This window comes from Drosophila takahashii, chromosome 3L, assembly GCF_030179915.1.
Source record: "Drosophila takahashii strain IR98-3 E-12201 chromosome 3L, DtakHiC1v2, whole genome shotgun sequence".
Taxonomy (NCBI): Eukaryota; Metazoa; Arthropoda; class Insecta; order Diptera; family Drosophilidae; genus Drosophila; species Drosophila takahashii.
The window spans coordinates 16,818,582-16,846,395 of record NC_091680.1 but is presented as its reverse complement, the minus strand read 5'-3'; the positions used below and the strand labels follow the sequence as shown (position 1 = coordinate 16,846,395).

The following is a 27,814-nucleotide window of genomic DNA, read 5'->3' as shown; positions in this document are numbered from 1 at the left end:
TGTTTGGAGTTTGGAGTTTAATTTGTTCTGGGATACAACAGAAATTATCGTTTCTAATTTGTTAGTTTTAAATTGAATAACACAAAAACGCTTTTTTTTAATATATTGCTAATTTACCTGCTAAATAAGTAACTTAATTTATTATATTTAACGGACTTTCGAAATGTCATTTCGAGTTCGAAATGGTTAATGAGACCGCCAATGCGGCGTCGCAAAATCCCAAACGCAAAAGGTCACCGCGATAGTATCGAACGAAATATCGAATCGCGTACCAGCTCTACGGAGGAAAACAAAACAAACACTTTTTTACTTTTTCATCTCTCGGATCGTTCGGACGTGCTACGCGGTCTCGTCTGTGTGAGTGAGTGAGTGTGCGTGAGCGGAGCGGCAAAAAGCACAATTAAAATCGAATCGAGTAGCAGCAGTTATCTGTGGATTCGGGGGATACAAAATAATACAATATCGTTATCTATTTACAAACAAATCGGAGTGGATAATATAATGCCGCACACGAGTGCATAAAGCGGCGTTCCTGTGTGTATGTGTGTCACTCTCGTTCATTGAAATAGTAAACAAATTGCGAATATAGTTTACAGCCAGGCGAAGACAACTACAAATATTGAAATATATAAAACAAAATATATATTATCTGCAGTGCGTGTAAAATATTTCGGAAAAGTCGCCGCAAAAGCAGCGGCGTCGACGTCAGCGGAGCGCGGGCTGCAAGTGTGTTGGTGAGGCGTATATACATACATACATACCAACAAATAAGTGCATATAAGGTGTACATAAGCAGTGTGTTTAATTAAGTGAAATCCATATTGTGTGCATGCGAAATTGGGAAAATCAAGAGGAGTTCCGCAGCAGCAGCAGTGCAGCGGCAGAGGCAGAGGCGCCACCGACTAACGGATTTTCACACGCGGGTAAGTTTTCTTTGCTTTTCTTTCTCGTTTTCTTGCCCCAAAACAGTGCTAAAATTTTCATTACGCCAAAGAAGAAAAATTCAATATGTATATGTATGCTCCATCTCCAATCGCTCTCTCCCGCTCCCTCTCCTCTCCCGTTCGGTCGCTCGCTGGCTGGCTGGCTCTCTCTCTCTGCCACTATCCAATTTAACCTCAACCGGTCTGCTGCTGCGGCGTCTCGTATGCATGTCGCCCATCTGTGCGAGTGTGTGTTCGGACAATCGAGGTCAATGCAATAGTGGCAATTAAGAAAGTCATCCACTCATTAATTCTTATTTTAGATTGATGGGCTATCGTAGGGACAATAAAATTCATTGGGCTTGAAACGTGTATCTTAATGGGTACTTTCACTAATTACCAGTGTTTAATTTGCGTATTTATTATATTTTTAACTTTAATCGCTACACTGTAACCTCTTCCAATCAAATTAAAAACTACCACCGATTTTTTTTTTGCAAGTGCTTTCTTAGCTCAAGTCAAAAAATAACCCCCCAGCTTCTGGCTGCTATTGCTCCACCCTCGACTGTGTGCATCTGCATAAGTGTCTGTGTGTTTTTGTGCGCTTGTCATTCGGCTCGTTAAAAATGCTCTGCCGACGTCGCAGTTGGCGTTGGCGGCTTCTTCTTTAACTCTCGCGCATTATTTCGCAAAGCTCAAAAGCCTGCTTCTTCTTCTTCTTCTACTTGTTTTTGTTGTTGCTGCTGCCTTTCTTTCTTCTATATTGACAATTTTTACAGCCTTTATTTGTTGTTGTTGTGACGCCATGCTTAGGCGCTTGTTTCAGCTGCTACTTTTTTTTCGCCTTTGCCCGCTCGACTGGGTTGCCACGGGTTTTCTTTTTATTTTCGGAAGGGGTTGTCGCCGCTGCTCGCTTTTTTCCGTTCCGTTATCTATACACACATTTCTCGATTATGAATGAGTTGTTGGCGGGGTTCTCTACTTTAACTGTGTTAATGAACTTTTCGAGTTCCCTTTTGTTTTTGCCTTATTTAATTTTGCTAATTACCCGCACGCACTTTTTGCGCTTTGCAACACTTGTTAATTTCTCGAAAATTACCCCCCAGCACACACGCATTGCACTTGTTTCGGGAACTCTCTCTCCCAATCGGTTGTTCTCTCTTGTTTTTTGGTGGCCCTCCCCCCTCTTTTTCTCAACCCCCCCGCATACGCATTTTTCGGCAAAGTTGCATGCCCCAAAATACAAACATGCAGACACACAAAAAACCACCTTGCAGGCTCTCTCGCTCCCACACACACAGTCACGCACGCACTAAAACCCGGTTCGTCGTTAGTTTTAAACTTATTTTGGCATTCTTTATGTGCACTGCATTCTCGACGTCTCGTCGAGTCTCCCCATCCTCATCCTCCGCCTCCTCCTCTTTGCACTTCTCTTCGTCTCGCCTCTCCTCTCTTTTTGGTCTCGATTTTACGACCGAGACCCGCATTTCTTGCTTTTGTTGTTGTCGTAATGTAGTTGATGTTTCTGTAATTGAAATTGTTGTTGTTGTTGGAGGTGCAAAGGGGGCACCTAATATTTGAACTAGTTCACGGTGGATCAGGTCAATCCAAAATTGTTGGAAATCTTTTCATAATGTCTATAAGACTATTCCAAGTCCGAATTTCCAGATTATTCCCTCATTTTAAAGTTATAGTAAAGTTCTCTGAAAATAATTGGTTGGTTGTAACAAAATTGAATCAAAATTAAAAAATATTTTCAAATTAATTTTTGTTTATATGATAGGATTGCCTCTAAGAAATTAGTATTTAGTAAATTTATACTATTATTAAATTGCTTTTCTAAATAATCATAGGAACAACTAATTATTTCAATGTATGAAAAATAAATTCAATGAAATCTAATTCAATTGGGATAATTATTTTATTGTTCCAATTCTATAAACTGTTCAAGGCTAAAAGAAAACAAATTCCCTTTAATCAATTGGATTTTAATGTGTCAAGTTTTTACTTCTATGTAAATCTTTAACAATTTAAGGTAATTGCCATAAAAAGTTAAATATAAAGAATACAATTTCCGACGGCTTGGAACTAGAATGCCCGGTTCTAGATTTATCGCTGTAGCTTTGGCGTTACCTTTTTGTTTGTTGCCGTGTCAGCTCAACACAGGTACCACTCGCCCGCACACAGACGTCGATTTACCTGCGTTTGCAGGTGAATTTGAGAGTGTGTGTGTGAGTTTGGGGGAGCAGCTCGATAGCCGAAATTCTCCTTTCGTCTTTTCGTGCGTTTTTGTTTGTGCAAGTGGAGCAACAAAAGTCGATAGCTCTTGCTGCACTGCTCTCTTCCTCCTTTCTCCATTATATGATTTTCACCTCACCTCCCTTGGACTTGGTATCGATAGCACAAGATTTTCCTCTAATTTGGATTAAAGAGGTCAAAAGTTCACGAACAACTCAAGTGGTTTAAAGAGCATAAACAAATAAGGCGCTGTTTTTATAGATCATATTTCAAAGGGTCATTATAAAATACTTTCCCAAATTATTCTTTTTATGAAGATGTTTAAATCTCGTTACTATCATAAAATAAGTCTTTCTGATATGTTGATTATTTTCAAGTGTTATTTTTATTCCGATAAAGAAACGTAGATTTCGGAAATTGGATTTATCGTACTATCGCATTTGAAAACCAACTTTCGCTTAATGCCCGCACTATTTGGCAGCCCTTTCAAAGTTTTCTCTATCCAATACAGAAAGCTGCTGCAGAGGTAACGATTTATAGATGACAACTGGGATTGGTGGGTGGCATGTTTCGGGTGTAATGTCTGTTTTTTGGTCGAATCTGCTGCATGCAATGCATCTGGGGCTGTTTTCTGGCGATTCCATCTGCATTCCATGGAACCGAAACATATTGCAGTTGTTTTCTATTTCGTTTGCTGCACACAAGTAAACCCCCTTTTTCTACACCCATGCAATACTCTATGTACAGCTTACAACAACAAAGCATCGCAAGCCGAAATGCAGTTTAAAGCGCAACTAAAACTAAACAGAGCTTTCCACTCCAAGTGGGTGTCTCTAAAAGTGGGTGGTTGGGGAGTGTGGGGAGGAAGGGGGTTTTCGGTGCTATATAGGTATATCTGAACTGTATGTGCGAGTGTTTGTTTTGGTTTTCCATGTATGGAGTGTGGAGTGTAGTGGATTTTATATCAAAAGTACAGTCGCTTATTGCTGCTGTTGTTGTTGTATTGCTGTATTTCATAGTTCGTAGGTATATATGCACATATAGGTACATAAATTGCATGTTCATGCTTCAATAGTTGCATGCAGCGTCCGCAGCATTGTTGTTTTTGGATGGCCCGGGGGGTTGGGAGGTGGATGGAAAGGGAAGGGGGCTTTCTGTAGTACCTAAACCTAAGCCGATGCACCAAACTAAACTCTCTGTTGACAAGTAAAACAAAAGCCCAGCTGCAACAGCAACAACCATCGAGAACAATGAATCAAAGTCTGCAAGCGATTCAAGAGCGATTGTGATGGCGATTACGATAACACCAAACAGCCAGGGAAGATTTTGCCATTTCTCGATAGGAAGGCAGAAATATATTTTTGTGCTTACAGTTTTCCTTTTATGTTAACTTATTAACGTTTTTTTAAATTTGGAAAGAAAAGCGATGCGATGCCCAAGAAAATGTGGAAAATTAAGCACATTAATATATTTCTTATCTTCACTTTTACTTTTACTTTTTCAAGAAAATAAACAATGAATTAAAGAATTTGTTCATATTTTTTTGCAGTAAGTCTAAGAATTTTATTAATATTGCAAATGGAGTCCAAAAAGGTCAGATGTTCAGCTAAAGGAATTCGTTTATTGTTTGGATTTTTCAAACTTTTCACCTAAACCCAACATACCCACACCAATTTTCCAACCTACCTCCCACCCTCACATTTATTTTCTGGGAGTTTTCCTGTCTCTTCAGTTGTTTTTACTTATATATACATATATACGTTTATATATTTTTACGAATCCCCTTTTGTGCTGTCGGGCTAAGGATGAGTGGGTGGTTTTAACTTTGGCTTTGGTGCTCCTGAAAAAATCGATTAATCGCGACCAAGAAGGCCACGCAACTTAAATTTAAAGCACTGAAAGTAACTAATTACTAAAGGGGATGTCTTTATGCATATAGTTTCAAGTTATATAGTAGAAACTAAAAGTTATATGAAACGAGGCCTGAAGTTTGTTTACAAGAAATATTATTGATTAAATAAGCAGGAACTTCGGCATAAAAATTGTCACGTAAATAGTAGATGAAAAAAAAGGAAAATTAACTTATTGATTTTGTAATGAGTTCTGTTTTTCTGCCATTTCAAGGGGTGTTCTTTGGGCGGGGGATTTTTCGTAAGCTTCCGCTTATGTATAAAACTTTTTCGGCAGTCCCAGCGACAACAACAACAAAAACAACAACAATACGAAGAAGAAGGCAACAACTATGGCAATATGAGAAGGCTGCTGCAATGGGAGGGGTGGGTGAATGTGGGTGGTTCGGTGGGTGGGTGTTGGTTTTTTCGAGAGGGTGATGGACGGAGGGGAGGCAACCGAAAGAGAGGAGCTGTGTGGAGCCCTTTCCCCTTTGCGTTTGTTTGTGTATCGGGTGGCGTTAGTTGAAATGCAGACGTTTTGCATTGTTGTTGTGGGCGGTCCCCTTTGGGGGTGGCTGTGGGTGGTGCTTGGGTGGTCTGTGGCGGCGGCTCTGTGGCTGTAAAATGCCCCGAAACGGTACAGCTGTGCATGCACATGTATATAAACACTCCGCAGACACACAAACACACGGAGAGCGAGCAAGAGAGAGAGGAGCATGCAAAAACAGATACATATACAAAACAGGATAAGAGGGGCGTCCCAAAAAGGGGTGGGGGTGGTCTAGGGGGCTTCTGGGAATGGAATGGCATGGCAGGGTCTGCTGGTCTGGTCGCCTGCTTCCTTCCTCGCATAGTTCAAGTATGCATATAATATCCGGGCTCGTCGGTACCCGAAAACGAAGGCAACAACAACAACAGCAGCAGCAACAGAGCAGCATCATCCGAAGAGCCACCCACCACCCCCTGCACCACCTCCCACCGAAGGCCTACGCACAGCTGTGGTCGAAATTATAGCAAATGTCATCGCTCAGATTGCCAATCCTGGCAGATTTAACCAAAACATCCAGAGATCTCTGAAGATTTTAAATTACTTTTAAAGTTGTCTAAAAGCAGGCTATACAAAATATAAATGTTATTCAATTACCTCATTCCTCTGATATTATGGTGAATTATTTCTGGGAAATTTATTAAAATGGAATTCGGAAAATAAGCAAAGGCTTTACTAAGTTTTTTCGACAATCAATGAGTTCTGTGTGCTAAACTATACTTTAATTTTTTTTTTGTAAAATATAATTATAATATAATAATCTTGCGGCTTAGAAACATACATTCAACTAGAATTAATCATAATTTCAATATATTTATTTTAATCTCTTATCACTTTGTCAGTAATCTACATACATATTTCCCAATTAGGCTTTCCGAGAAAAAATAATTTTGAATTTCTTCGTAAATTGCCTTATTTACATTAAACTCTATCAAAGAAGGATGATGATAAGGCCTAATATTTGTAGTACTTATGGAAGAACCACATGCTCTCTCGATTTAAATGGAAGATAACATGGTTTTCGTAATTTATGGACAGGGTATTCTGAGTTATTATTCTGATACCAGCTGTACAGTGGCGTAGGGTGGTGCAAATGTGGTTGGGTGGTGGTGGCTCTGTCCGATGTGTTGTGTTCGATGTGCTTGAGTGGATTTCCTACCGTTTTCGGGCGGCCATCTGTGGGTGGCTTACTCTCGTACGTACTACCTTGTGGAGTCGAGTGGCACAAATGTGTCGCCGCGAATGTGTGAAGCCACCTCCTCCCTTCCTCACACCAAACTTCTCATCAGCCCCTCTCGCTCTAGTCCCTGGTATCCTGGGAATAGTTGCGTAATCTATGCGATGATATGCCTACGCCATTGTATATCACTGAACTTCCTGCTGCTGCAGGTCGATGCGAATATGGTTTATTCGTTGGGTTCTCGAGGTCAGCACCCCCATATATGCAAATTTCAACAAATTGTAATGCCGAAAATCCGAATTTGTTGATGCTGATGCTACTCGTATGGTTTGTGTGTGAACATGAAGCCTCGGACGGGAAATTAGTTTTAGCCACATAGTGACCACCACCCCTTCTTCTCCCCATTTCCGTTCGACCATTAATATTACGCAATTTTAATGAAAATGCCAACGACGGCAATGGCAATTAGCGCAAATATCATCGGCAGTTGGGGGAAATTATTTCGGAAGGGACTGTGGTGGGGTTACGGGGACTTTGGGCACCTCAAAATTCAATATTCTGCAATTATTTATGAAACTGGCTTAGTTTACCCAGACCACCGAAAATCGAACTATAAATTGAAAGCGCAACTGTACCACCCACCTGCAAGTGCAAACTGGTGAGTAATCCTAAGCCGAGGGGTTGGGAGTTGGGTGGGTATTTCTGTGTGGATGGGGGGTTTTTGGGTTTTGGGTTTTAGGCTGGAGTGGGCCGGTCGCCACTTCGATTTTGCGCGTTTGGCAATTATGTGGACATGTGTCTTGCCGCCTATGTATTTCAATATATATGTGAATCCACAGTTCAACTTCTATAACTCCAACCACTATTATCTACAATACCAATGCAATGGGGTTTTAGGTTTAATAAAACCATTTTTCCTTAAGTTTTAACTGATAGAATTGGTTAACTTATTGAACAATTGTAAAAGTCATTCAGTTTGCTTCGACTTTAAATAGATCTTACACTGAAGTTAAGGAAACGTTTTCTTTGCCAAGAAATCCAAGTTGTTTATGTGTTATATATTGTTATTCAGATATATTTAAATCAATTATGTATCATCTCGAAATTTTATATTGATTCAAATGGTTCAAATTCTATGAAAATAATTATTGTATTGTAAAGTAAACATGTGTATTATCTCAAGTATTTTTATTTTGTATTATTGAATAATAAACATTTCAACGACCTTAAGACATGTTAGTGTTATTCTATAACTTTTTTTCAGAGCTTTAAATCACAAAAGTTTCTGAGTTATGATGACATATTTTATTGCATTTTATTGAGCAGTTTTTTAGGCAAGTTTCCGTTATGGGAGTTCGACTGTATATTTTGTGGGGATTTATATGTGTGCTGAGGTAGTGACATCTCCGCCTCACATAGCACCCTACCCGGTTTTTCGGTCATAGTTTTGTGCCACCAGAAACACGCCCAAAATCAAAACCAACGGCAATAACAGCAACAACAGCAACCAGAGCAGCGGGCATTGATACGCGGGGTTTGAGGGGGTTGAACCACCCCCTTCCCCAACCCCACCCACTCCATCTATCTGCCACCCCCTCCATATTCTCCCCACCCCCCCGAAGAGTTGCCTGCATAAAATATTTCTAGATACACATTTTTGTGTTAGGGCAAAAAGCAAAAGAAGAAGCAGGCAAAAAAAAAAGTTACCCAACACACAGACAGGCCAAAAAGGGGGTTGGGGGCTTAGGGGGTGGCGCGTGGGTGGCGCCATTGGGTTGTGTTGCTATGTGGGCATAACCTCACGGGGGCGGAGGAGGCGAAAAGGGAGCCCAGACGAACAGGCTTTCCACTCTCTTTTCCTTCCTTCCTCTTTTTTAAAGTCCCCGTTTTAAAGGTTCGCGTAAAGTTTTTAGAACAGCAGCCGCCCACTTTGGATTTTCGCAACCCCCTTTTGTGGGTTTCCTTCCCCTCGGCGAACCGCATTAAGTGAAGTAACTTGTCGAATCTGTTTTTCTTCTTGTTTTATAATGGTTCTTTTTAGCGTGAGGGTTGTATTATTATCATGGCAACTAAGTGAAACTAAATAACCTTTCCCAAAAGATACCAAGAAGAGTTTCTTAAAAGCAGTAATCCATTCAATTTTAATGTTTTTAAAAAGTCCTTGAATTTAAAGTTAGGCTAACACTTATAAAACCTTTGTATGCATGTATTTCCCAATGTCCTTTCATAATTGGTGAACGTTACTTAAATCCACCTACCATATGGGTTTTAATTCTACAACCAGTTCACCCCTAATAAAACCTTTACATTAATCCTGATATAACACAATTTGCTAAATAAGCTGCTTATAAAAAATGGTTACAATTCTTCTATGAGTATTGGGGTCGCATTCATAAAACTGATAGGTTTCATAATATTTTTTAGAGAGAAAACAATGTGACCCATATATAAGAAATCATAACCTAAAGATTGCCCTTCCTTAACGTTTTTAGAAAAATTATCTAAAACTAAACTCATTGAAACTTATTTCCTAAATTTCATTTTAGGCTGGGGTCTTCTTTTAGGTCGATATTTTTTAAAGTTTTAGTAATTTTAAGGTTTTTAAGGTATAAGAATGAAAGCCTGCTAGGGTTGCAGATCAAGAAATAACCGGTATCTTTTAGTCGTGAAGCTTAACTTGTTATTCTTGTTGCTTTTTGCGTTGTTTTTGGTGGTTGAAATTCGTCGAAAAGTGCGTGGCATTTGCAGGTTAAGGAAATGGGTGGGTGTTTTGAACCAGAAAATGGGGCGGGGCAGTTGGAAATTCAACCCACCGGCTGCTTATGACAACCCACACATACACATCTTACCAATCTTTGGGATTCACTTAATTTAGCCACCATTATATAAGCAACTTTGTTGTCTTTTTCGAGGGTTTTTGCAAAACACATTTTCTTTGTTATGGCAAACACTTTAATCATTTGGTGCCAAACTTTTTCTTTGTGTTGTTGGCACATTTCGATGTCCGATTCCACCTTAGTTTTTAAATTGTTTCTCTTTCTTCTGGTATTTTTTTTGTTGCTTGGGCTATTTGGTGGCTCTTTAATTGCCTGATTAGCTGTCCCGATGCTTGCACACACAGCTGTACATAATACCCGCTATATAGTATATGGTATATATACGAAAGTAGAACCCAAACGGCGGAATATGAGTGTGTGGTGCCTGCACACAGGCAAACATTCCATGCTCGTGTATATAAGGCGGCTCTCTTGCTTCCACTCTCTCTCTTTTTGTATCGGTCTGTCGCCTTCTCTCCCCGATTCCACCTATACCTCCGCCTCCTCCTCTTCTTCTTCCGATTCGACATCTTGGGGCTGCTGCGCTTCGGTAAATTATAATTTATGCACATCCCCGATGTGGTTAACATTTTTTAATGGCCGATTCTGAAGCACATTTGAAGAATCTTGAAAGGCGTCTCAGCTGCGAAATAATATTCACAATAATTTACAAGATATTTTAAGTTATTTTAATGTAAGATTTGTTTGTCTTTTAGGGTTTAAGAAGCACATTATGTTAATTAATGTATCATCGTTATAATACTTCTTAATTTGGTTTTGATTAAATATAAGAAAAATATCAAAAATATTGCATACAATTTGAACATAATTTCCTATTATTTTTTTTTGTAAGCCAGCTCTTTTTATACCCGTTACTCGTAGAGTAAAAGGGTATACTAGATTCGTGCAAAAGTATGTAACAGCTAGAAGGAAGCGTTTCCGACCCCATAAAGTATATATATTCTTGATCAGGGTCACTAGCCGAGTCGATCTAGCCATGTCCGTCTGTCCGTCTGTCCGTCTGTCTGTCCGTCTGTCTGTCTGTATGAACGCTGAGATCTCGGAAACTACAAAAGCTAGAAGGTTGAGATTTCCCACACATATTCTTTGGCTTCCTACGCAGCGCAAGTTTATTTTAGCCGAGCGCCACGCCCCCTCTAACGCCCACAATCGCCCACTAACGATTTTAAAATGGGTCCTGCGCCCACATCTTTAAAGATTTTCGAGAAGTATAAATGCAATTTTGTTGTGTATATTTATACCTATCAAAATGTAGAAGACATTTTTCAAATCGGACCATTCATTAAAAAGTTATACGCTTTATAAATTGTCAACATATATCTATCTCCCTCGCACTCCCTTTAGCTGAGTTACGATTATTAGTCGGGACACCAACCCGACACAGCGTTCGCACTCCCTTTAGCTGAGTGACGGGTATTAGATAGTCGGGACACCAACCCGACTATAGCGTTCTCTCTTGTTTGAACTGATTTTTAATTAAAATATTGACTTCCGATTTTTGTATTTATAAAATCAATCAATTGTTCTTATCGGCTGCATAAAAAGTGTTAAAATATGTGTTGCTAAATACTTCCTGTCGGTCGTAAAACATTTTTTAATTTTCAACCTGCATTTTTTTCGCTTCTATTTAAATGGCCAACTGACAGCTGCTCTCCCCCTCTCTTTTCCCCAATGGCACCCCTCTCACTCTGGCATATTCGGTGCCTCTCAATTTCATTTAGTTTGTGTTTGGTTTTTTTGTGAGTTTTCTCGTATTGCGCTCTCGTTCGGACATTTGCTTTTGGCCGCTTGAGGCAATTGACCGTTTAAATGACTTTTCTGTCGATTGTTTTATCGAAAATCTATCTTATTTGGTTGGATTTATCTTTGTTATTTATACAAAACATTAAAATCTCTTCGGGAGAACACCAAAAATATTCAACAGTTTCAAGGTCTTATTATTTTTTTGATTTGTATGTGCTACGAATGTTTAATGTGAAGTAACATTGGTTTTTTTTTACCTCCACCGTTTTCTATGCACTTGAGTAATATCTACATGCATACAGATGTACAGATAAATGTATTGTAATCCACAAAAGATAAAGAGCTGCCGTCAACAGTTTGCTAAAACTTACATCGATTTCCTTATTTTGTGCTGATTTTCATGGTCAGCTCTTGCTGACTAATTATTTAAAAGGTATCAACGATAATTATTGTTGGCCAACAACCAAGAAGAAGAAAACCGCCAGGCCAATTTGGTTGTTTGCTGACGATCATTTCACTCAAGAAAAAAAATGATAAAAAAAAACAACGGCTGGCGGCTAAAAAAAGTGGCAAAGCTACTTTTTTGTTGTTATTTCTTTTGGTTTACCTTTTTTACCTGTTTATTTTCAAAGTGCGCCATCTCGCTCGCACGCACATCCCAGCTACTAGTACATATGTTTGTGTGTATGCTGGCCATATATATATGTACCAACCTATATATATGTACAAAGAGAGCGAGAGAGAGCGCGAAACACGAGCGCGAGCTCGTTACACGTCATTAAGTGCAAAAATAAGAACAAGCGCATAAAAAAAAGAATTGTGCCGCACATAGAAGGCAGCGACTAATACTAGTTTTAGTAGCAGTCACTAGTTTTCGTATTACTGGCTGTAGCTGCAGCATCACTTAACTCGTTACCGTTATTAAGCTGCATCCAGCGATTTCTCTTTTTATGCAGAGTTCACCGACCTTGAACACTATTTTTTCTTGTTCAAGATCAAAAGATACAAACGAATCTACAAGATTTCATGGTTTAATATATAAAGAAAATCCATTAAATAATCAATCTTTTAAATTTCCTAATTCGTTTGGGATGAACTTGATTTTAATAGTCCAAAAACATTTTTAAAATCATAATAATCATAAATGCGTTTTTTAAGAAAATCTGGTCAATAAATGTTTAATAAATTTTACCTATGATAGAAGTCAAAAAACCCATTTCAATTAAATCCATATACCTAAAGGTATAGTAATATACATACATTAATCACAAGACAATTCTACTAGTTATATAATTTCCCGTTCCGGAGACTAACTAAGCCAAAAAGTAACTATATTAAAATGAATCTGTGGACTTATCACACTTCGGATTAAGATGAATCAGCCTGAGCCTTAACAACAGTCAAATTGAAAGTATTACGTACTCTCAGACCCTAAATACATACAAATAACTAGTTATATACTTGGGCCGTTCGTACATATAAATATGTGTGCATGTAAGTGTCGCCCTGCTTATCAGCTAGAGAGCTAGAAAAAATGTTTTCTCTTTTCCATTTTTTTTTTTCGCTGACATTTATTTTTATACGCCATGCATATGCACAGACAAATGTACAATACTTGGACTCTACACACAGATATATTCAATCGTACATGGCCATGCAAACTATGCAGATCCAAAGGGTTCGATTTGCCAAATACCCAATCTTGAGAGTGGGGACATCATATCAGTACTTGGATTCTATGCAGGAAGTGACGTGGCTCAGATGTAATTATGTATGTTTGCCGCTTGGTTTGAGTAAATAATCAACAGTGGTCGCTCGATAGAAAGGGGTTGATTGGATGGGTACTTGAGATCTGGAAACAAGTATGAAATGTTGTAATGATTGTGACTCTGGAGATTTTTGTATAGCTACAATCTGGAGTTTGATTGGTATTGTATAACAAATATGTTGAAACTTTGTTATATTTTCTATTTAAAATATTTGTATTTCAATAAATATTTTTTTAAAATAGAATAACATTTTAAAGGTAATATTCCTAGCAGGTATCTCATAAATTCTTTTAAATATGTATCTCATAGATTGTCATGTCGCACGCCCCACTGTATCCGCATACATGCTTCTATGGGAAGCTACTCTATACACACCTTATGTGGATTGATAGGCGGGCTACGTACGTACCTATGTACATAATATACCCCTCGGCTACCCTTGACAGAGTGCACAATGCAAGACTTTGGGACCTGTCACCGAGCATGCAGTTTGCAGGCAAAAAACGCGTGCTAAGATACAATTACAAGCTAAAATGTGTACATAGAATAAAAAAGCATTTGCATATTTACATGAGACCCCTATGTACAAATATTTTTATTAAAACGTGGTGGTTAGTTCAAGGCTAAAGTTTATTATTATTGCATTGCCCGAACTGCTGTGCGCTGGCAGCTTTGATAAGCCTATTTATAGACTGATATTTACTTAATTATACTAATGGCAAACGAAACTGAAATCTCACCGAGAAATTGAATGAATTTCACGAATATTTTCATTTCATTTTTTTTTCGCACTTATCGTACTATGCCATAAAAAAAAGGTTAAGTCGGTGTGTGTGCGAGAGAGAAAAGTATCGGCTAACTGGTTATGGTTTTTGTTTTTTTTTTTGGGCGCTGCTTTTACGCGTTACTTTTCGGGGTTATTCTTAACGCTTCTTAACGTTTCTCTCTCATTTCCATTTCCATTCCCGTGCAGCATTCAATCTTTGTTTTGCCAACCGTAAAACCAAAAAAACCGAAAAAAAGGTAAAGCACAAAGCCTAAAAATAGCCAAAAAAAAAATAAAAACAAAGAACAAGAGAAAAGCATAGCAACGCGTTGGTAATTTGCTTGATTAAGTGGAATTTTTCCAAAGCATTCGAAGTGCAGGCGTCAATTGCTTGGCGAGCGAAAAAAGCAAACAAAATAAAACCAGGAAGCCAGAAAGAATTAAGCACGCTGAAATTTTAAATGTGCCAAATGCAAATGCGTAATGATGTTCGCTACACAGGGTGAATTGTGGATTCTGAATTGTAATAAATAGATCGGTTGCCTTTTCGCCGTTTCTCAGCCAAAACAGTCAATGGCCACCGAATGCCATAAAATACATGCTCCACACTCGAGGGCAAACGTGTAGAATTGTTTTTAGAAAAAATAAACAAACAAAAAAAATTGCCAACACTCTTAATTTTCATTTAATAAATTTTTGTATTCTTTTTCAAAAATGCCAAGCATATCAAAAATATTCTTGTAAAATCTCCAATAATTTATTAAATAAATGTTTACAAAAAGTATCTTTTTTTTGATTAAAGTTAAGGGTCAAGTGAAGTGAGGTTAAGATAATATTATCATTAGGCTTTTCGACCCATCGACATTTGACTCAATGAATTTCGGTAACTTGGCAGATTACAGCTTATCCCCAAATTATTGACCCCAGTTGTACCAACACACACACATCCAAAGAGAGGGAGAGGGGCGCATGGTTGGATAGACAAAAGCAGAGACGGTGACGTTGGCAGCGACGTCGGCAGAGGTGGTCGGTCGTTTGGTTTTATATACAACTTGAACCCATTGCCTATGTGGATGCGGGAGTGTGAGTGGAAAACATACACATTTATGGATGGGACTGCTTATGTACAACAAAAGTACCAACAACAAACAGCAAAGACGCAACGGGTAAGAAGAAGAGAAGAGGTGGGCAATTGCATATTTCGCCATATGTATTTATGTACTTATATATCGAATCAAATATTTATACATAAATATGGTTTATGTGAAAGTATATAAGCAATACCTGTGCAAATGGACACAATTGCAAATTGACATGATATGTAAATTGTTAAAGTTTACGTTGGTTAGTTTAATAAACTCCAATGTTTAAAGTGGCCTTTAAATATTAAATGGAACCTGCAAAGATATTTGTGTTTGCTGTCGGTCTCTTTATAATTTAAAGTTCCTTTTGCAATAATTGTGACTACCATTTTTTTTTACTTTCTCCATCTGTTTCCCGCATGAAAAAGCTTATCTCTGGAAAAAGCAAAAAACAATATGTTGAATTAAAAATAAAGTAAAAACGTCAGGTTTTTTCCTTTGCTGCGGGAGGCGAACAAAGCATTAAATGATGCTTTGGCATCGGGGCTCCATCGCTTCTTCTTCTCTGATTTTTTTTCTTCTCATTCACAACAACAACAGTAAACAAAACCAGTTTGAAAGTCATTAATTTTTAGCTTGTCTTTGCATTGTTGCTATTGCTCCTTATGTATTGTATTTACTGTTTATTTAGTTGGCAACACTGGTCAAGAGCACGAATAAAAACAGCTGTTCAGAGCACCCCCCTCAAGATTTTTTCCCAACATGCCAATTACTCAGCAGACAGTTTTAAAATGTGTGTATACTTAACTGATAAGCAAGAAAAATAAAACCAAATCAGACAGAATGTAAAGAATCTGTTTCTATTTTGGTTCTTTTTTGGCTTTGCCATACTGTGCACGCAATTAATTTGTGCCTAATGTTCAGTTAACCCATTTAAAACTTTTGTGTTTTTTATGTACTTATTTATTTGCTGTTTTGAGTGCTAGAGAATTGCTCAATGTGCTTGCTTATCGGTTGTTATAAATAAACGCAACGAGAAAAACGACGAGGTACAGTGGGCTATTTGAGGAAAGTGTCATAGCGCACTTAGTTGATTGGGAAACTCTCGGCAAAAGCCCTTTCTAATAGTTCTATTAAAAGAACCTTAACCGGGAACCGACATTGATTAGATTAGTTTATTATTGGTGGTTTTCTGAAACGGTGTGTATAAAAATTTAAGCAAAAATTAAAATTGTGGTAGATAAGACAAATATAATTTCAGAGGAATGGGAAATAGACATATGGATTTCTTGGAATATTCCAGATTAGAGATTCCTGACGACAATCATTTGTACATAACTAACAATTGCTGATATTTTAACATTTTCCCAATGTGGATTATATTATAAAATTTAAGCAAGGCTGATTCATTAAACCTACATTCCTGGTATACTATTTTTTTTTTGATTTCCGCGGCTTATTCACATGAGGTTCTCATTTATATTTTTTATCAAAGTTTTCGCATTAAATATGGATATTTCGAAATGATAATGCTTATAGCGTAATTTGTAAGAAAATGTAATCAACGAATTCCACATTAAGGTCAAAACCTCGGGCTGAACAGATATGTGATACGTATTAGGTATTCAAGATTTCGTCAGGTCTAAAAGTGGAATAGTTTTCTAGAACTAGCACATATTCCGGATATCGGTGCAACTGCAAGGCAAACTCTTTGAATGCAATTCGATAGTTCGCCATAGTTTTCGATGACATCACTTGACTGCAGTTGTCGAATTGGCCTACGTTTGGGTTTGGGATTCGGATTGTTTGGGATTGTGTTTTGAGCACCCGTTGCACCACCCTCCCAATTCCAATTCCAAATCCCAGCATGGATGAGTAAATATGTACGAAGGTCGGTCGCCCCCCGCCCACTTCCCCCACCCCACCCATGTACAACAAGTCGTGCTCTTTCGCCTGCTCTCTCTCTTTTTCTCTCAGCAGCCAAGCAGAGACCCCCACTCCACTCTACTAAACCTCGTACACCCGTACACTCCACCCCTCCCCGCGCCGCCTATGTACAATGGCATAAGATATAAGATATGCGCATTTCTTATAATGTCGAACCGAAACGTGGCGAAATAAATATGTTTGTTTGCTAAGCTGCGTCTTGCCTTTTGATCATTTTAAAGGTTTTTATTTCATTTTCGTTGTGTTCTATAATTCTTTAGGGTTTATTTCTACCTATAGGCGGTTTTAAATGAATATTACGAAATTTTGTAGAGTTAGTGACAAAGAACTTGGGATGCATTCATAATAGTTATATGAGTTTCAATTAAGATTTAGGAGACTTTTGTAAGGCTTTGGTTTTTAAGAAAGGGCAGGTTAAGATAATAGGGGCTTGCAAAAAGTATCTGAAAGTTTTGAATCTTCTTTGATAAAGGGTTTTCCAAGGAATGTTGTATATAATGAATCCTTTTTAATGTCTTTGTAATTGCATTTTTTATTACTTGAACTTTAGAGTTCTCTTTACTCAATTTCTAGGTTGTAAATGGAAAACTCTAGAAAATGAAGGTAGAGTTTACTTAAATTTCTATCCCATGGGCTGATAACGAACTAATATGCAAATCGATGGGAGGTGGAGATGTAACCGAGTGGGTGGGGATTGGGGGGGTGGTGTTTTTGGGTGGCCAGACCCCAAAATCCGCTGCCCGCTCTCCTCTTTCTCTCAATTCGATGTCGTCTCGCGTGTGTGCGACGTGCGCTCTCTTCTTCCATCTTACTCTCGCTCTCACCGCTTACTCTCTCTCTGTCGCTCTCACCGCAGCCACACTCAAACACATTTCGCTTGCTTTGCTGTTGCTCTTCGCTTTTGTTTGTGTTGTTGTTCTTGCTGTTGTTGTTGTTGTTGCTTTTGTTGGTGCTGCTGCTGGCCGCGCTATGTACACAACTGTACTTTTGATTTAACCTTATTTCTTTTGCTTTTTTGCGTCGTCGTCGCTTGTCATCATCCGCTTCTAAGTTTGTTTACCCCTTCCCCTTCCGTATTTAATCTCCTTTGGTCACTTTAAAATAAACCTAATATCGCCTTTGGTCCCTTTGATATTGATATCGTAAGAGTAATATCAATGAAACCTTAACCAATTTGCATTTATTCAATGTGAAATCAGTATTTCACCTCTTCAGGTGCCAAAGACCCTTAAACTTGAACTTGAGCGTAAGGTGCACTAGTTCCCAACTGACCCCCCAAGATCATCTCATCAAGTATTTGAATATCCCACAACCCATTGTGAACTTAGGCTGAGCAACTCACAAACGCTAATTGAAGCACATTTAGCGCGCTATTAAGCACAATTATAGTCACACAAATGCCAAACGTCGCAACAAATCGATAAAGTCGGCTTTTTTCTCTACGGGCAGTTGTGGGTTAAAGGGTAGGGGGGGGGGGGGAAGCCATGAATAGGGGGTGTTGCGGGTAAACGCGGTCACACGACGCATAATGGTCGCGAGCATTAAAAAGCATCTATAAAAATTTAAAAATGTTTGCATTAATTTAATAAGAAAAAGCTGACAATCATCGGAGCACACAAACTCACCCACTTTGGCAAGCAAACATACACAATCTCACGCTGTGGAATTAACTCGCACACACAGGCCGACAAATTCGAGGCACAGTGGGACATAGTGATTGGCAATAATCGTAAAATATTTGTGACAATTATACCATGATAAAAAAATACAACGGGGCTAAATTTATCCAATAAAAATTAAACACTTTTTACATGAACTTTGATAAGGATTTTAGAATTACTGTTCAAGTAGAAAAGAGACAAACAGTATTTTGTAAAAAAAACAATCAGTTTTTTATTCTACTAATTTAATAAAATCATTGCAAATGGAACTAAACAATGTCATAATTTTCCTAATTGAATTACTTTATAAAAATTGTAGTTGTGTTTAATCTCAGGGAAAGATAGATTCCCTTAAGTTTTTAATATATGCTGACCACTGTACCTTCCCCACTCGATGTTATCGTCGCCCACTATCGCGCAGCACGCTTTGCCACCTATTATCTCGTACACCCCGCGAATGCGACCCACTGTGCACTGATAGCGGGCAGCGCAATCTGATGACGACACAAGTGTCGAAAGTAACGAGACTCTGCCGACAGCCGCCGCTTCCAAGGGGCGAGGGAGAGAGAGTTGAATCGGGAGGGGAAGAAAAAAATAATAAAAAACGAACGAGTAAGCGTGCTCATACACTCGACTTTACATAGTGCGTGTTTTTGTTTGTGTGCTAACTTTCAAAGCGAGTTAATTTATAGCACGTTGGGGACAACAATGCCAAGTTGTTTTATTTTTTTTCATTTCTTCATTTTTTTTGCCCCAGCTTTGTGTAATTATGCCATTTGATTCGCTTTTCTTCGCGCGGAATCTGCAAAAGTGGTGAAGCTCAGCTTTGCCAGGGTTGCCACCTGCTTTAACGTGTTTGTTTTACGATCCTTCGTTTATATGTATTTCATTTTAATTGTGACGCTTATTGCTGGTTTATCGCTGGTGTCTTGTTAAAATGATTTTTATTGACTTTTTGATATTGTTTGTGTGAGGTTTTTGAAATCAGCAGCAGCAGCAGGTGAATGTTTGTCGTATTTGTTGGGCTCTGTTGTTTGTGCTGTAGTGCAGCTCAAGTTGCTCGAAAGGTTTATTCACCTCTCGCTCTCACGTGTCAGGTAGCCGACGTTGTTGTTGGGCTTGTGATTGTGTGCGCCTGTTTTTGCTGGTTTGGATCTCTGCTAGTTATTCTACTACTAAGTACAGTGGAGCTTGACTAAATGGATATTCTGTGTTTGGAAGAACTTATTGTTCAAACCCGTTAAACACTAAATGGCCTTGAATTTGGTGTCTTTCAAACCACTTTTTATGCAAATCTCGCAAAATTATAACCATGCACGCTCGTAAAAGTGAACACTCGATTGTGTGAACATACTCTTCCGGTAATTTACCGTTTAAATGGAATAGGTTACATTTAATAGATTTTGAATTATCAAGAATAGTAAAATATTTTAACTGAATAGTTTATCTATTAAATGCATTCAGTTCCTGCTAACGAATGACAACTGTCTTACAAGTTTCTCCCCCCCAATCAACTAGCTCGGTTTTCATGTAAATTTTCTTGTAGCCGCAAAACCAGCGGCTTTGTATGCGAAAATTTGTTAAATCGAAAACGTGACTTGTTTGTGGAAGATGTCCGAATCGAAAGAAATTGTTCGTCTCTTTGCTCTTTCACTCACACAAGCGCCCCAAATCCACTTACACTTGCATATCTGCGATCAAATCAGATTTGATTTGTGATTTAGTGCAGCTTTCTCCCCTCTTTTCTTTACATTTCCTTGAGGTGGGACCGATATATCGGTTTCCCCAACAAGGTCGTCCGCCTTAATAAATTGAAGTCAGGATATCTTTATTATTTCCCAACGCGAAAAAGGGAAAAAAGGTGATACAGATACACAGATACATTTAGGGGTTAGACAGTCGGACTTCCGCTTTCAAAGTGTCGCGATGGCAAAGGAAAACAAAACGAGAATAAAAACTGCGAAAAGGAAACCCGAATTCCACCCTTGGTAAAACACGAACGCCACAATATCCCCTTTCTGCGACACGCCCCCTTAACCCCTATTTAAGTATGGTTTTGTTCTTACAGAAGAACAAATTATTTTTGAGCTTGAAATTTTTTGTATTAAAATTTAAATGTGGATTGAATATTTTTTCTTATTTAGTTATTTTTTTTAATTTTTATTTAATTTTTTTTTTATTTTATTTTTTTTTTTTATTTTATTTTTTGTTTATATATTTATTTTTTTTTAATGTTTTTATTTTTTTATTTTTAGGCCTAGAACTACAATTAAAAAAAACTCTTAGTTTTATGTGCTAGTCACGTTGAGAATTTTGTATTATTTTGGTTACACATATTTTTTAAAGCTATTTCTTAAAAAAGGAAAATAAAATATGGGATCTCAAAATCCTAAAACTAATAACTATTCGAAAAAAAATTTTTTCCCCCTCAACTAATCGATTTTATTTTCCTTGCTCCTTGCAGTTGACCAACATACAGAATCACGACGACGCGACGAGCGAAAATGGCCAAAATGGAGGTCGACGACGTGGTCGACTTGAGTTTAGGGTCCGGCCGTGACCCGGCGTTGACCATAACGCCGGCTCCGTCTCCGGCGCCACTCAGCAACCGGGATCTGCGAGCGCTGACGGCGAACAATGCGGGTCTGACCATCACTCCATCTCCATCGCCGGCGACTAACAATGGCACATCCACCAGCTCCACAACCACCACCACCAATAGCAGTAACACCAACTCCAACAGCAGCACCACCAACAATAGCAGTAACACCAATAGCTCCAGCACAACCAACAACAACAACAATAGCATTAATGCCAGTGAAGGAGTAACGGGAGCGACGGGTGGTGGATCCATAGGAGGCGGCCAGGATGAGAACAAGGTTCAAAGGAGGGTCCTGCGACCCCGAACCGAGCCCAAATCCTATGCCGAAGCACCGGACATTGTGTTACTACCCGCTCGCACCAATGGACGTCAGCAGAATGGGAATATCGATTCGGAGACGGACGACGAGGAGATGCCGCCATATGTGCCCATCAAGGAGCTGAGTCACGCGGAGCTCAAGGAGCGCGAAAAGAGTCTGAGGAAGCTGCGACAGGATTTGCGTAATGAGGAGACCAAACTGATGCTGCTCAAGAAACTCAAGCAGTCGCAGCAGGTGATGAAGGAGAATCTGGTGGTGACGCCGACCAGCGTATCGCCCAATAATCCTCTGGCCGCGATTCCCGCCGCCCTCACCTCGAAGGGATCGCTGAGTGTGACGCCCACGTCGGCGGTACCGCTGCCCGCCCACAGCAAGGGCAGCAGGAGCAGCTTAGGCGGCAGCGGCGGACCGGCAGTGAGCATCAGGTGAGAGTTTTGGATTTATTTCAAGTGTATACTTGATTTTAATGTAATTTCTAATCTTTTTTTTAGCGCCACCAACAGTCGAACGGGAAGTTCGAGCTCAGCGGCGGCAGCTGCTTCAGCGATCGCCGCCGCAGCGGCCGCCTTGAGTGGTCAGCATCGCAGCAGCAGCAACTCCATACTGCCGCCGCCAAGGTCATCGCTTCCATCGGGCGCCACTCTGGCCGCCGGCACCACCATCACGCCCGCCACCTCCTCATCGCACCGCTCGAGCAATTTGCCGCCGCGCACCAACCTGCCGAATCTCACCATCACGCCCTCGGTGACCATCACGCCCACATCGGCGCCGCCCTCCAGTCTGAAACCACGCAATGTGAGTTATTGTAATGTAATCGTTGCCGTAAGCGCCGAGTTTTTCTCTCACCTTTTGTCCAAAAGCACCAAAGACACAATGCAACTCACTAACCACATAAAAAACAAACATTCTATATAAACAAACACATTGTAAACACTGCGAAGATACAAAAACTCACGCTTACCAACACAAAACACATTCGAAACTAACCAATTAATTAGACTATCGTACTAAAAATTCAAGATCTAACCAAATAAATTAAATAATTTAATCATGTAAACTATTTGAATTATTAAAAACCCTACTATTGTTCCAAGATTTCACTAAAACACTAAATAAATTTAATTTTAATAAATTAAAAATATTATATTAAATGTACCTAAAGTGCGCCTGATAAAATTAGAGTTTTAGATCATTCAAAATACGGTTTTTAAGTGTTTCATTTTTTTTTAATAATCTGCGGTCAGATGATGAAGAAAAATTAAAACCAAAACATTTCTTTAAGGGCATGGCAATCCTAGATAATGTTTATAAAAAAATTTTAAGAAAATATTAAAAAACAAAGTCGTACTAAAATACGTAGAGTGACCGTAGTAAAATTAAATATTTCTAGCTTATAGAGTTCCCACCGTAAAACTTGCTTATTACAAAAAAGTACTGTAGAACAGAAAATATTCGATAGTTTTACCTGCAACACTAAACTAAACAACACAAACAAGTTCACAAAACTATTCAAACATTGCTAGCTAACACTATCCACCTGTCAAATCAGCCGAAGTCAACCTCTGTATGAGGATTTTCCAAAAACCGAGGAGACTTCGTGCAAGTGGCAGAAAATATTCTTTCATTTCTCGTATTCATTTGACTTCAACTAATCTCCCAACTACTAAAAACTCAACTCTGCTCTGTACTCGTATTTGCTATCCTGTAAAAAATAAAAAACCAAAAACAATACCCAACCCAATCGTTGAAACATGCAGCCTAATATTTCGGATAATTCGAAGGTACCTGGGACCATAAGCAATTCTGTTTCCATCACGCCGGCGCTACCACTGTCCCAATCGCATCAGAATCAGCACAACGACCAGAAGGTAAGTGTTTTTGTTAAAGAAATTCATTTTTAGATTATTAATAAATGTATTTCCTAACAGAATGATCGCTCTACGCCCAGAGAAGATGCTCAGACACCTGCTCAAAGACAGGCGGCAGCTAAAATGGCCCTTCGCAAGCAGCTGGAAAAAACGCTGCTTCAGGTGAGTGAAAAAGTCCTTTAAAAGATATAGGAATTTTGGTTTCATACTCTCGTCTATCTTTGACAGATTCCCCCACCAAAGCCACCACCGCCAGAGATGCACTTTATTCCCAATCCCAGCAACACCGACTTTGTATATCTTCTTGGCTTGGAAACAGTTGTGGATTATCTCACTGTGAACAAGAAGGCCAATGCTGTGGCAGCTCCGTTCCGTTGTGCCCAGTGCAAGATTGATTTTACGCCCGTGTGGAAGTGGGAGAAGCAGAGTGAGTATATCTTTGATTACAAAACAAGAAAGGAAGCTACCTTCGGCCAGCCGAAGCTTATATACCCTTGTAGATAAAAGAATACTCACTCGGTGCAGTTCCAGGGATTCCAGATTCAGCGTTTCGATTTATTTCAATTTTGTTTTTAAGTAGTCAAGAATCAAAACGCCTACTTCCTACAAAGTTACAATGAATTTTCTTATATTTGTTTGGGAGCCTTAAGATATAGTGGTCCGATCCGGCTGGCTCCGACATATGTACTACCTGCAATAGAAAGAAGACCTTCGGGAAAGTTTCATCGCGATAGCTTTAAAACTGAGAGACTAGTTCGCATAGAAACGGACAGACGGACAGACGGACAGACGGACATGGCTAGATAGACTCGGCTATTGGTGCTGATCAAGAATATATATACTTTATGTGGTCGGAAACGTCTCCTTCACTGCGTTGCAAACATCTGACTGAAATTATAATACCCTCTACAAGGGTATAAATATAAATATAATTCTAATCCCTTATTCTTACAGCCAACAAAGATCCCAAGGTGATTTGCGAACAGTGCGTTACTTCGAATGTGAAGAAGGCTCTCAAGGCGGAGCACACCAACCGACTGAAACAGGCCTTTGTGAAGGCGCTGCAGCAGGAGCAGGAGATCGAGCAGCGTCTGGCCAGCCAGAGCAGTCCCTCGCCGGTGGACACCCATGGATCGAGTAACTCGCTCTCCGTCTCTGCGGTGACCAGCAACTCCTCATCGTCGTCGCATCTGCAAAGGGAACGGGAACAGCTGCAGGCAACGCACGCTTCGGCGGCCGCTGCTTTAGTTAATCTGCCGCCGTCGGTGACGGTGATACCCACCAAATGCCAGACGCCAACGCCAGCGACACCGCGACCCACTCCGCCGCCACCCCAAAGTCAAGCCACACCGCCGCCGTCGTCGTCGGGAGGATCGCGATCCTCGCGAGCGGCAGCAACCGCCGCTGCGGCCGCCATTGCCGCTCAGCAGGCGGGCATCCTTAGTCCCGGACCGTCGGCAGCGCATCACCACGAGGCGGCCAGCTCCTCCAGATCCTCCCGCAACGATCGACTCGATCATCACCACCAGTCGCAGCAGCAGCAGCGAGATCAGCGCGACAGGGATCAGCAGCGGGATCAGCAGACGCAACAGCAGGCCCAGAGCTATGACAAGTACTCGGCGGCCACGCTGGCGGCGGCTGCTCATCTGAGTGCCCTCGGCGGCATGGGTGGATTGAATATCAATAGCCTGGCCAGCCTGGGCAACCTTGGCAATCTGGGTAACCTCAGCCAGCTGGGCAATCTGGCTGCCCTCGGAGGATTGGGTAATTTTGGAGGAGCCTCCACTGGCTCCGCTAATCCGGCGGCTGGGCTGAGCGGTTCATCACCAGCTGCCACGGCAGCCGCCATGCAGGCTTTCCAGCAGCAGCTCTTTAGAGGTGCATTTTTCTCCTTCTTTATAAATTATAAATTTAACTAATTTGTACCATTTTTATTTTAGCACTGGGACAAGGTCTTGGAGGCAATCCGCAGCACATGATGCAGTTTGCTCCGCTTCTGTACTCCTACCAGATGGCGATGGCGCAGGCGGCACAAGTGGCAGGTTAGTTATCAAGGAAATGAACTGGAAATTTTATTAGTAACACATCAGTGTAATCTTAGAACCTTAGAAAAGCTGTTCATATCAGATTTATTCACTTTTTAAGGGGTTTCGTTTTAAATAAAGCTATCAGTATTGTTCAAAATAAATTAATTAGCATTAGAATAAATTGTCTATGATAAACAGGTTGAAAACTAAATGTTATAATCTACAAATTCCAAACTTTGTATTTAATTAAACAAAAAAATCATGGTAATGATTAATTTTATAAATAAGATGCAATTCAAATAGTAATAAATTATTAATTTCATTATAATTTCATTACTAATGAAATGTATAGCATTCAAAACATTATAATGAATTAAACAACAAATTTTTTAAAAATTAGATGCAAATAGTAATGAAACATATAGCAGCCCTGTAAATAAGTCAATAGATATTTTAACACTTTCTAACCAACCTAAAAAATTTCACTAACTAAAAATGTTTACCATTCTCTTGTTATAGCCTTCAACAACAACAACAAGAAGAGCAGCTCGTCCTCCGGATCGGCGAAGAACTCGAGCAGCGCCAACAGCATGGCGGACGTTCAGCGGGCGGCGGAGCTGCAGCGCCAATATCTACTGGAGATGATTCCGCCCCAGCAGCAGAGCGGGGCCAGCGGCAGTCGCCAGAACAACTGGAAGGCCTAAAAGGCCGCCACTAACAATAAATTACAATTAACATCATCGTAAAACAATAGAAACAGAAGCAGCAGCAGCAGTAACAACTATTTTTATGGTTTTCTTGATTAGGTAATTTTATATTTTAAACAAAACGAAGAAAACAAAAACAATTTATAAGAAAACAACATCAAATATACACGTAATTATTAATTATGCTACTTGTAAACAATAATTATACATAATTATACAAAACGGAAGAAGCAAAACCAAGCCGATCTAAACATAATTGTTAGTAGTTTCCTTTTTTGTTACCACTGCATTACATATTTTAATTAATTTGCAAGCCAGAATATAGCAGCCGATAAATGAATGCAAACTTTTACGCTCCTAGTAATTGAATATTAAATATGAATAATATTGAATCCTAGCCAGTAAGAAGATTGCCCCGTTTTTCTAGGGGCACACACACACACACACACACACCATTCACAATCCCCACACCCTCGCCACAACCTTTTTGTAATTGTTAACCTTTTTGGGAGTCCCAAAATAGGATTGGTAAAAAACCCCCTATCTTTAAGCAGCGCGCTATCCTTTTGGTCTTATTCAACAATTTTGTCGTACAATTCGTTTAGTTCTTAGCATCGTGAATAAATCTATAAATATATATATTATATTTTTTAATCAATTTTAAGCATATGCATAGTATTAGTTGTAAAAAAAATTTTTAGGGTATAATAAATTACAGAAAACAATTACACAAATTCTTGCATTGCCAGCCACACAATACATAATCCACGTTTCATTGCTCACACATCATAATCATTTCCGATATCAAATCCTCCACATGCCTTATCCATGTTACAGCTCCGATACGAAGTTAGTACTGTTATTTAGTTGAGACCGCAAGGGATCCAGCAACCATATAATAAATACCACGATCGTCTCCTAGGACTGTTCGATTGATTTTGTTCCAATACATCGAAAACTCAATGCTAAAAAACCGTATAATAATTTGTACATATATGACAGATGAGGTATTCATCTTCGGTAAACCGAAATTTATATACTCTTCCCATTAGAACAGAACAGAACTTCAGGTTTTCGATCCTCCATTGAAAGCGAGCTCCTCCCAAAACCGCGGGAGGATAAGCAGACATGAATATAATATTGACTGAATATTAGCATATACACAGAGTAGTATCTAGCAGAAGCAGAGGCTTGCATAAATCCCTAAACATACGAGGTAAAACATATATATTTTTGATTTATCGGACGGCAGTAGTAGGTTTTACATTCAGGCGAATCATTCGGAACACAAACCAAATTCACTTTGGGCATGCGAAATCAAAATGTGATCAAAATATGAAATTAAAGAAAAACGTAAGAAAATGAGAGTAAAGTGAAAACAATTAAAAGGAAACAAGCAGATGAAAAATTCATAATTATTTTAAGCTAAATAAAAACAAAAAACTAAAATGCATTGTAATTCAGTCGGCATCAGTTTCAGTGTGTATGTGTGTTTGAAATTCTATGCTAAATGTAAAACAGTATAAGAATATAACAGTTTTTAAACCAAAGTTGGATGGTTTTAATTGGTTGTTTATGGGGGGTTGTTATTTTTCTTAAATTGTTCGTCTAAGTATGGTTTCTGAATTTGTATTTTAACAAATACAAGTGCAGAAGAATAGCCAGCACTTATGTTTTTTATTTGTTATCTACAAAAACGTAAAAAA

The 27,814-nt window shown here is 39.3% G+C and overlaps 1 protein-coding gene across 2 annotated transcripts; it reads left to right on the top strand.

Annotated features, from left to right (window-relative positions):
* Positions 1 to 304: 304 nt before the first annotated feature.
* Positions 305 to 27,581, top strand: simj (simjang). Of its 2 annotated transcripts, none has more exons than XM_017159062.3 (9): positions 305 to 923; positions 21,050 to 21,931; positions 21,998 to 22,301; positions 23,288 to 23,374; positions 23,435 to 23,536; positions 23,603 to 23,801; positions 24,329 to 25,252; positions 25,315 to 25,416; positions 25,921 to 27,581. In XM_017159062.3, the coding sequence occupies exons 2-9, from the start codon at positions 21,090 to 21,092 to the stop codon at positions 26,103 to 26,105; spliced, it is 2,745 nt and encodes a 914-aa protein (XP_017014551.3). In that variant the 5' UTR covers positions 305 to 923; positions 21,050 to 21,089; the 3' UTR covers positions 26,106 to 27,581. The 2 variants fall into 2 exon arrangements, with proteins under 2 accessions (XP_017014551.3, XP_070071015.1); XM_070214914.1 differs by having other exon boundaries at positions 23,264 to 23,374.
* Positions 27,582 to 27,814: the final 233 nt, after the last annotated feature.

What these genes read in the sequence shown, in the direction of transcription:
- simj (XM_070214914.1), top strand. Translation starts at nt 21,090, where the DNA reads ATGGCCAAAATGGAGGTCGACGACGTGGTCGACTTGAGTTTAGGGTCC. An exon ending in TGGAAAAAACGCTGCTTCAG is followed by an intron (nt 23,537 to 23,602) that starts GTGAGTGAAAAA and finishes TATCTTTGACAG; the next exon opens with ATTCCCCCACCAAAGCCACC. An exon ending in GCAGGCGGCACAAGTGGCAG is followed by an intron (nt 25,417 to 25,920) that starts GTTAGTTATCAA and finishes CTCTTGTTATAG; the next exon opens with CCTTCAACAACAACAACAAG.